Genomic DNA, 11201 nt, shown 5'->3' on the forward strand with positions numbered 1-11201 from the left:
GGTCACAAGCTGGCAGAGGGTAGGTTTAGGTTAGATACCAGGAGGCGCTACTTCATGGTCAGGGTGGCTAGGGTCTGGAACCAACTTCCAAGAGAAGTGGTGCAGGCTCCTTCCTACCCTGGGGGTTTTTAAGAGGAGGTTAGATGAACACCTTGCTGGGGTCATTTGATCCCAGTATTCTTTCCTGCCATGGCAGGGGGTCGGACTAGATGATCTGCTCAGGTCCCTTCTGACCCTAGAAACTATGAACCAAATAAACTAATAAGCAATAAATATGTGCTTCTCGGAGGCATTTGGAACTTTTGTCTAATATAAAGCTTGTATTTTTGTAACCAGTAAATACAACTTGTAACTGTTTGTGGAACTGACTAGGCCTCAAAGACAAAGCTATAGCTGTGAAATTAGCTGACCTAATAGTTCTCTCTCGTTCAGCATTTAGCCTTGATGGTGATAAAAACTGGATTCAACTGCCTAGCTTATCCAGCACATCTCAAAAAAGCATAGTCAGAGAGATTTAGGCAGGGTAATGTTAATTTCAAACCTGAAGATGCTGTATTGCTATTTGCTTATTGGATAAACCCCAGCTTGGGCAGTAACTTATTATGATTTCTAACACCTTTTAACCCCATAGGGTAACAGCTATAAAGTAATATTATGAATGGCTATAACTAAAAAATTAGCATAAATAGGATATAAAAGAACATGCACGTCATAGCAACCCTCGGGAAGGATGGAACAGAAGGGTCATTGCTGTCCCATACTCCCACAGATCTCTCTTACTCCCTGTGAAAGTGAGGACCAGATCCTGACTGAGGGGCCTCCACTGGTTCTCCTTCAGGCAGCCCAGTTCAGAGATGTCTGACTTCGCCTATTCAACTTGACGTGCATTTTCTAACCGAGGGACTATCAATAAGTTGCTAACCAAGTGGGAACTCTTGGTTAATTTCTTTATCTGTTTTATTATCACTGTCAATTTTAATCTGTATTGTTATGTCGTCTGTTTATTAGCTTAACCTTTTTATTAACTATTATATGTGCAAACTATATCTTTTGTTGTCATACGTAAAATGTATTCTTTTTTATAAATGAAACTTGTCATTGCTTTCCTTCCCAAAATCACCTCCTTGATCCCAAACAAAAAAAGCCTAGTGGCTAATGAAGTTGCAGTGCTCAGTCAGTTTGCAACTAAATTGATATACTTACAGTGCCCAGCTGGCCTGTGACACTACACAAAAACTGTAGTGGCATCTAGTGGACAAAGGGGCTCATTACACATCGTTCAGTGAATTCACATGTATACACAAGAGATCAATGGCTGTATTGTTGCAATTTGCATTGATGCAAACTAAAATACAATCCGGAAATGATTTATTTTGCACTGCAACAGACTCATTGAAACTGCAAAAAACCCTGTATGTGTAAAGTGTGATGCAATAAAACCTCAAAAGGAGCAATTTTCATCATGTCTACAAGTACCCAGTGAGACAAACTGTGGAAGACTAAAAATTAGAACTAAAACAACTTTCACTTCTTTGGGTTGCACACATTTGCAAATTAAGCCAACAGTTTATTATTGCAGCCTTTCATTAAATTGTACTTTTGCCTACAAACTTGCCTCATCTTTGGCAACTCATCTGAGTAGCACATAAATGTTTGGTTATGAGAAATGAGTTCATTGTAGCCCATAAACAAAAAGGATCTGACTTGATTCATTACTTGAAATAGAGGCCTCTGAAGATGACAAGTGCTTCACGAAACTGAATTGGTAGAGAGTTGGGGGGTGGGGGAGAAGAGGGAAGAAGGGGTAGGATCATGACCTGAAGTATAAAAATTAAAAGCTGTGTAAATAGCACTAATTTGGGACCCAGTGAGCATAATTTTCTAGCGTTCTGCATCTTGTCTCATTTAGGATACCAGTGTGGATCACCAAGGAAGCTTTTGCCATCCAATGTTCACAGAGGAAAAACAACTCTGAAGAATTAGTTCCGATAGGTGTGCAAACTTAATATAACTTACACAGTGTGGGGCAGAAGTTGACTGTAAAAGGAAAGGTAAGTATATGACAGAAAAATCAAAGATCCTGTACCTCTGATGCCTACTACATTCCCACTGCCAGAAGTCTGAGTAATGGCTTCCAGGGATTACAAAAACTATTTAGTGAATCACCCAAGTAGAAAGGGGCAAGGTAGCTGTATGTCACTTTTCTGCTCCCCTGACACTGGGGCTGCCCAGGAGCCATTCTGGCCTGGGCAAAATTCTGGCTTTAATAACCAGAAGGTAGTAACATTGCTGCAACACTCCTTTTGGCTAGCCAGACAAGGCAGGGATGAAACCTTACTGCAATGGGAATGTGAATTAGAGACATCTCTGCTGTCTCTGCCCCATTTGGGGGAATCATCAAGAGGTTAATCACGTTGGGCCTTTTTGCTTTGCCTAAATAGCAGGAAGGGGCAACAGTGCAAACAAGAATCTGGCGGCCAAGTGGTTCAAATTACACTACTCTATCATCCATGACACAATGAAGTATACTAAAATAGCATAGTGGCAAGGTCAAGTGAGCAAAAAGTTAAGAAAAAACAGAATTAAGGTTGCCTGTCAAACTTTAATTAGGCGCCTCATGCGTATGTATTCTATCTGCACTTTAAACTCATGAATCTGCACTTTAAACTCATGACCATTTGCTAGTTTTTTCCAGAGATGCTCTGCATCAGATTGATAATATTCACTTAATGAGAAGCTAATAATTATTTTGTTTTCTCTTTGTTATTCTGTATATTATCCCAGGCCTTATTTCCTCCACAATATTCAAGGCCTGTTCTGAAGACAATGTTATTACACGCCTCATGAGCTTTTCTGTGGTGTTTAGTGCTACAACAGTCTTCACAAACGTAAATCTTTCTTCACAACTCCCTAATTGGGGGGAGGGGTGATTTTATCCCCAGTGGAAAACAGAAGCACAGTGAGATTTCCATCTAAAACATTCATTAATACCGGGTACTTAATTCAAAGCAACTAGGTCCTGATTTTTCGGAATACACAGCATGATACAGCACTTCATATGCACAAAGCACAACTCTCACTGACTTCAGTAAAGTTTTAAGGGCTCTGCACTTCAAATAAGGCCCCAGGGGCTCAGACTGAACCCACAGAAACACACATACTGGCCACCTGGTTTAAGTGATATTGGGATGCTGTGACAAAGGGAGAGAAACTGGATTACATTCATAAGCAGAGGGAGAAGTTATTTGGAGGGGGCTGAGTACACACACGCACTTCCTCCCCCAGCACATAAGTCTGTGGAGGGGAAGGAGTGGGGGCAGATTGAGGCCCCCACAGTAAGAGAGGGAATGTGGCAGGGGATGGGGTAAAAGGGGTCTTGGGGCAGGTCTTGGGACAGTTGGAGCCTAAGCAGCTCATCCAGGAGTGCAGAGGAGCTCCCGCCACTGTATGCACACCGGGGGAGGCACAGGGGGCATGTGCCCCCCAGATTTGTGTGTGGGGTGGAGGTGGGCTGCCACTGCCTCGGGAGCCGTGAGCCATATGCCTGCTGCTGCTCGGTTGCGCTGGGTCCCCTGCCCATCCAGCAGCAGGCACATGGTATCATGCGGCTCCTGAGACAGCAGCAGTGGGGCACAGAGTCTCAGCCCACAGCAGCACCCAGCTCAGCTCCACACATGTGCACCCCATGCCTCCCCCAGTGTGCAAGCAGTGGTGAGAGCCCTCCCCACCTGGATGATCCACCCGGGCTCCATCCATCCCACAACCTGCCTTGGGGCCCCATTCACCCCAGCCCCTGCTGCACTCCTTCCCTCACTGTGGGGGGCTTGATCTGCCCAGCCCCTGCACACCCCTTCCCCTTCCCAGACTTGCCTGGTGTGGTGGGCAGTGCTCTACACACCACCAGGCTGCAATCCTGGGTGTGTAGAGGCTGCAGCTGCATGTCTGTGTGTGCGCATCCCCTGCTGTAGTCGCCCAGAGCCCATGCCCAGACTGCCCTGCGGCACTGTCACCGCTGCCCCACATTTTAGGGAGGGTTAAACCCCCGTTAGCTCCAGCCTTCCACCGCCTGTCCCCACACAGCTGCACTATTGGCCTCATGCACAGTGGGGGACAGCGCAGCTCAGCCCCAGCTGCCAGGTATCCGCACAGCCTCTGCCACAGCGTGCCCCGAGCAGGGCTGTGTGCTTTTGGGCAGCTCCAAGCTATCACCTGGGGCTGTGTGCTGCTCGCAGGGACCACCAGCCACGCTGGCCCATGTCCTGCGTACACAGAAGTGCCCTGGCTGGACAGTGCAGGACTCACACATGCAGGACCTGGGCCGGTGTGGCTGGCAGTCCCTATGAGCGGTATGCAGCCCTGGGTGACAGCCCAGAGCTGCCCTAAAGCACATGGCCTCATGCCAAGCTCAGCCACAGTAGCACGTTGTGGTAGAGGCTGGACGGATACCTGGTGGCTGGGGCCAAGCTGCGCTGCTAGAGGGTCTTGGCTAGAGGATCTTGTTCCTTTGCTCAGGGTCAGACTGATCACCATATTTGGGGTCAGGAAGAAATTCTACCCCATGGTCAGATTGGTATGGACTGTAGGATTTCTGTCTACCTCTGTAGCAAGGGGAATAGCCCTCTTCCTTGGATCTCTTGAGCATATTTTACCAACTTTTGCATGAACAGAACATTGGTTACGATGGTCCCCCTGCTTGACCTATTGCAGATTAGGGTTTTATGCCTTGTGGTTGCGGCAGGGTTGAGTGTCTAGTTTTGTTAACAGGCGAGACAATGGATGGTCCAGGATGGTTTGGATAGGGATGATCCTGCCTCAGGCAGGGGGTTGGACTAGATGACTCTGGAGGTCTGTTCCACTCAACTTTTCTATGACTCTATGGTCTTGGACACAAAATGATAGGTTAGATGATGCTTTTGCTAAATTTTAATAAAAGGCAACCAAAACAGTGTCTTAAATAGGAACCATTAGGCAATCCTGACTACTGGTAAGGTCCACATATAAAATCTGCTACATCCACTTTTATACTGAGTTTGTACATCAACACTGAATCTGCCCTATGAATAGTCCATATTGAAACTGATGATTTGATCCCAAAGGAAATACTCACTGGTTGCTAGGGGTATACAGGTTGTCCATTAGTTACAGTAAACATATTAAACACAGTATCAGAGTACTCTAAAGCCCATTCATAAACATAATTATTGGTGACAAATATTGTAACCACAGAGAGCTGCACCCTGGAGTTACTAAGCAGCAAAAGGTAAGGACTTGATACTAGAGTCCAACAATAAGACAGTAAAAGACTAACAGTAGAGTCCAACAGTACCAGTAAGAGACCACCTCTTATAACAATTAACATTCATTATTTCTTAGTTATTATTGTTACTTATAATTATTTAAAATTCTTGAAACCAGTTTTTCTAAAATAGGGTATGGTGCCCACAGAACCAGAAAAAAATATATTTGCATCTTTGTAAGAAACTCCTTTCACCCAGCCAATTCCTCTAGTTGTAGGGCACTGATCCAATAACTGCTGTGTTCAGTGAGATTTTGACCAAGCTTTTAATTCCCCAAGCTTTAAGTGCATCATCTTTATAACAATTCACATAAGACTCACACTACAATATACAAAAACACAGAGAGTGAAATAGCTTAAAAAGTTGCTTAGTGAAGATACTTAAATCAGGTGGCAGTTTGACAGGCAGGAGGACTATAGTCCTAGAGTCTAGTATTTTCATACTGAAGATTAATTATAAAAGACACCATTCTTTAAATGGGGAAAAAAAACCAGTGAAAATATGTAACACAGGAAGTTAAGTGAGGTGGAAATAACAAATTTAGTTCCCTATTGCTGAAGAGAAACACTTATGTGGAAGAAAATTAGACAAATATTGGTCTGTGCAAAGGACAGGAAACTTGTATCTGTAAAGGATTCCCATCTTGATCAATGCCAAGATTTCCTGAATTATAATACCAAATTTTGCCTCTTCTTGCATATCACTGAAAGATGTAATTCTGCCCATAACTTGTAGTTAAATACCAATCCTTGAAGCCTTTTGATCATAGACTACTATTATTGTAAAATGTAGACTTACCATGTAAAATTATCTGCATCTTTTTCATAAGTTGGAAGTATAATGTATAGTTTCCTAAATTCTTTATTAAAACTGCATTTCAGGATACAGCTTTTGCACCTTGATGTAGTCTATCAATTAGCTTTCAATGCAATCAACATCCATTCTAAGCAGCTACCAGGTTATTGTGTGAGATGAGACATTTTTATATCAAGCTACCAAAATTCAACTTGCAGAATCTAGTTTTTACAGACAAACACTTATGGCAAAGTTCTGTGACTCCATCAATACCACATGGTAAACATGGGAATAATTTAATTCCCTCCAATTTAAAAACTTTCAAGAAAGTACATTTTCTTTCAGGTGTTATTTTCTTACCTATCTTGTGACACAGTTGGTCGTGGCGGAATTTGAAATGGAGACAATACCTCATTAGACTCTAAGGTTTTTGATAAGGTATCTGTTCCCTCTGTTTCTCTGCAGTAGAAGGGCAGAGCATGTAGCAGTGCCATTCTTCATATTTGAGCTGCTAGGTCTGTAGGGAAGATACACAGATAAAAAGGTTAAATCCCAACAAGAATCAGTCACTATGTCTCGATAAAGTCTGAGAAAGCAACACAAGCAAATTCTGCTGAACTCTGACGCAGTCCAGCCTAGGAAACAGTGCCTGTCTTATTATTGTGGCTCACCACTTGTGTCAGATTACACCATCAGACACAAACAAAAGATATTTCTTATACAAGAATGGAACACTATGATTTTGCTCTACTAATAAACAATAAATAGCTATGGAATTTGGATTCTGAAAACATCATTAGTTATTTTTGGTCACCCTTAAACCAAAAGGTTATGTCTACTCTGCATGGACAAAAAATTACCCCAGGAAATATTTCATTACATATTCCTTATGCTGTAGGCTCAGGAATACTGGTTTTCTACCCTTTCATCCTAGAAGTATTTGCATTTCAGTGGTGGTAGTGGTAGTGTAAATACTTTGGAAAACTCTTTGGTAAAAGGATTCACACAAGACTCTTCATTGCCTAGAAACCTGCGCAGTCATTTACACCTGTGCCAAGTGCTAGCGTTCTGATTAATGGGAGCGGCTCAGATACAGTGTGGAAGGCAGGGTTCAGGACTAGTGATTTTCTTCTCTAGCCAACAAAGCTTCTGTGACTCACAGCAGCAAGAGGCTCCCCAAGGCAGAGGATGAAAGAAAACTCTTTTGCTTACATCCACCTCCTTTGCATTGCATACTACTGAAAGTGCCTTTTCTTGCAACCTTCTGATTTCTAACAGAACCTTCACACTTCTCAAAAGATGCCTGCTCCCTGGATATATCTATGCATCCCCACAAGTGATATGTTGGAAAAAGAGAACACATGGTAGAAGTTCAAAGGATGAGATGGGAAGGAAAATGAATGTTTCCCCCTTCTCCACCCAGCAAACCTTTCTGAACTTTGCAGCAGTAGGATTCACTTCTGACTAAAAGTGGGAAGCTCATGAGATAGAGGAAGCTAAGAGGCACTTATGCACCTCCAAGCTGCTTAGGAGCACTTTCCTGACACACACCCTTAAATTCATGGAAACATCCTCCATACGGAGCTCATGAGGAGTCAGGACAGGGTCAATTTGGGTGCAGGGGAGGAAGGAATGGAAGGGAGGGAATTAAGAAGTAACGAGCCTCTAATCAAGAATCAGAGAGAACAGGTGGGCATCTGCTGCAACAAACCAATGGGATGGAATCAAGTTTGGGAGCTGCTCAGAGCAGAAAAGATTTGAAGATGAGAAAGTCTTAGTTTTCTTACCTTCTCAACAAGTGTCCCACAGCTCAGAGGGGACTTTCATACTATCTGACCCTCCTGCAATGCTTTATCTCAGTGGATCTCAAGTTCTCAAGCTCTTTACAAAAAATAAGTCAACCCCCATTTTACAGATGGGGAAATGGAAGCACAGGGAGGTGAAATTATTTTCCTGAGAGTTACCCATAGTGTTAATGACAGCTGGGACCAGATTCCCCTAAACTAGCATATGGTGCTGTTTTGTGGACTTCCACTGATGAATGCAGCTGAAGCCAGGTATACACCCATTCTCTCATCTCCAACAGCACTCTACTCCTCAAATCCCCCACTTTGCACTTTGTAGCCCACTGCTGCCCTACCTCCAAATCCCACCTTCTCCTCCCAATCTTTTAAGATTTGCAAGACAAGCCTAAGATTCCTGGGGAAAGGGGCACCCTGGAATGCTAGAAGGCTCATCTTGGACACTGATGTCCTGAAGCAGAGCCATAGCTGTGTATGCCTCTTAAAGCCCACAGAAGATGGACTTCTCCCCTATTTGTAACATTAGCAAGGGTGCCAAAATGCAAGTTTCTAAAGTCACTACGAAAGGTGAGAGCTGAACAGTCTTTTAAGCTTTTTCTGCTTTCCTGTCTCATGCTATCATTGTACAACACATGCAACAGACATTTTTAAATTCTTATTAAAGAGATAAAGTCCTGAAGACCAAGATGTTGTAGCCTGTTAGCCCACAGCAGAATCAGGCCCTACAATTCTGTAACCAATTATTTAAGTGTCAATAGACACTGAGCCAGCTTCCTCAAAAGTGCTATTAGAAAACCCAGGTAACAGCCAAATCTAGTGCTCTAATCATCAGAAGCTTATTTGTGAACCAAAATATTAAGTGTGTACCTTAAGGTCCTCATTTTTAATGCAGAACAGGCCGATGGTGAGCTGGCATCATTAATGGAGTAAGAGTCTGGATGTCTTGAGAGGAACAATTTTAACTTCATTCTGCAGGGTGTGACCCAGAATACTCACTCCACTATGCCAGTCTCACATCACTGCACCTACAGGGTACTCAAACTGGCAATATCAAGAGCATAATACCACAGCACTCAAATCCTGAAATGTTTGGGTGCAATACTTAGCCACCCGCGGAGCCTTTTTGACATGCATGCCCTAAATTAGCCCAAGACCCTCTCCAAGTGCCAATCCCAGTCCCTCCACATCGGCTGGATGAGGCCTCCTAACACTAACAGTACTTAGCCACTCGCGGAGCCAACCCCTACCCTACGCCTACGCCTACGCCCGCGCCCAGACTCAGATCCTGCGCACACCCCGCCCCCGCGCAGAGCCATGACGTCACGTACCCACAGCCCAACCAACTCCCCCACCCCTAGCTCTCCTTGCGCTGCGCAGGCGCGTCAAGCCCTTACGCCCCCTCCCACTTAAGCGTCGTGACCTAGGCAACCAGGCCCGCCCCCTGGAAGCAGAGTCGAATCCGCGTGCACTCCTGGAAGGCAGCGCAGCCAGTGAGCGGCGAGCGCGGGGCATGCGTGCGTGCGCGGCACCGACTCTTGCCCTACTCTCGGGGTGGAGTTAGAGCGTGTCGTGACTGGGGTTTCGTTGTTGCCCGGTTCCAACGCCTGTAGCGAGAGCCGGCCGCAGTCCCAGAGCAGTGGCAGTAGAGTCAGGGGGACGCTGTAATTTGAGTTTCCCCTGAGAAATACCGTGCCACCCTGCAGCTGTGAGAAGCAGCTCACTGGGGGAGAGGTCCGCAGTCTGGACGGCTCACTGACTTTGCTATGCCCCTGACTCTGCACCCATCTCATTTGTGTTCCCCTAAAATTTGCATGCAGGATGCAGTGGCAGAACGGTTCTGTCAGGTTGTCACAGCAGGAGTTGGAGCTTGGCTGGGCTGGTGCCGAAGGCCTGTGCCAGTCAGCCCAGCTGTAAACAAGTACCTTGCCACTGGCTGGGGAGAGAGAGTCCTGTTTGTTTGGAGTCTGGTAGAGAGCCAGGCAGGCACCCTATGGGTAGTGACTCTCAACCAAGGTGCCACTGCACCCCAGGGTGCCTTGAGATCCTTTCAAGGGTGCCACGCTGTGTTAGCACTGTTAGGTGTGCAAGTGTGATTCACATGAAAAACCTGACAATGTCAAATGGAAATCCATTCTTGTGATCTTTCTGAGTTCTTCACCACTGAAAAACTGCTCTATTATTTTTCTGTAGTCAGTAAAAAGAGTGACAACTAAGAGCTGGCATTTTCTGGGTATCTCAGGTCTTTCCAGGGGTGGCTTGAGCCTAAAAACACTGAAAATCTTTGTTATAGATTAGATTAGGCTGGGGAGTCAAAAGCAGCCAGAGAAAATGCTAGCCAGTTCACTTCCTTATGGGCCAGCCCCATGGGCCATTAGGTGTTGGTGGACTTTCCTTGTTTTCATACGATGCTCACCGTGACCAGCTTGGTATTTATTCACCAGTCCCATGGCCACCCCTTTCTTGATAAAAGTATCTTGATAAAAGTAATAGTGGACTGGATAAGTAAATACAGTATGATTTCAGGTTTCCTTCTAAGGTATTGTTACAAGCAGCATAGAAGGGATATTACATTTAACATTTTGAAGAATGCTGGAACTGTTTACTATGAATTAAATAACATAGACTTCATGAATGTAACACGTATTAGGGCTTTTCAGACATTGTATTAACCTGTTCCCAAAAGAGATCTCAATCAGAGGAGACCAGTTTGATAACAATCATTCCCTGTCCTCCAAAATTCTTGTGTCTGTTAATTTGAACAATAATTTACTACTGGAAAACTAAATGGGAAAAGACGGTGAACTCAAGCCTACCTTTTGGCTCTGTGCAGTATCCTGTGACCACATTCTTGTCTGTCTTCAAACTGGTCTCTGACATCACAATGACAGGAAGTTGTACCTTTTGAGGATATGAATACAGTGCAGCTAGTGATGTAGGCAGCATGTTACTAGGTTCTAGTGTTTGAAGAGATAAGTGTGGCAGCGCAGGTTTTCTGTGTGTGATAATTAGTATCTTGAGATTCTGAAGAATGGGGTGTAAGAAAGGGGTAGCTGATGTTCTTCTTCACTTCTGAGACCATGAGGGCTTACCTACCTTACAAGATTTTACTATATTTGAAGAGAGGAGCTCCTCAGACCTAAAGAAGAATGTTTTGTTTGTCTAACTCTCAAACCTAGATGCAGGCAATTATTTGGGCCTGCAGGCCACATGGGCAGTTCTGGGGAGCTGCTGCAGGCTGGTCAACCTCCCCCTTCCCTCCCGAAACAGGCTGGAGCCCACGTGCCCTGCAGTTTCTCCCTGCCACCGC

General features: G+C 44.7%; 1 protein-coding gene across 3 annotated transcripts in view; it reads right to left on the reverse strand.

Annotated features, from left to right (window-relative positions):
• CUNH7orf31 (chromosome unknown C7orf31 homolog) overlaps positions 1–9280 on the reverse strand; it is a 50367-nt gene extending 41087 nt beyond the window's left edge. The window contains exons 1-2 of one of the 3 annotated variants that reach the window (XM_019534855.1): positions 8762–8912; positions 6453–6609 (exon numbers count right to left, since the gene is read on the reverse strand). In XM_019534855.1, coding sequence (XP_019390400.1) covers positions 6453–6586 — 134 coding nt within the window. In that variant the 5' untranslated portion in view covers positions 6587–6609; positions 8762–8912. Of the gene's footprint in view, positions 1–6452; positions 6610–7879; positions 8913–9222 lie in introns of those variants that run through there. The other 2 variants (XM_019534851.1, XM_019534864.1) reach the window with 2 other exon arrangements.
• Between the last annotated feature and the right edge of the window lie 1921 nt (positions 9281–11201).

This window comes from Crocodylus porosus, unplaced genomic scaffold (assembly GCF_001723895.1).
Source record: "Crocodylus porosus isolate Cpor-Errol unplaced genomic scaffold, CroPor_comp1, whole genome shotgun sequence".
Lineage (NCBI taxonomy): Eukaryota > Metazoa > Chordata > Crocodylia > Crocodylidae > Crocodylus > Crocodylus porosus.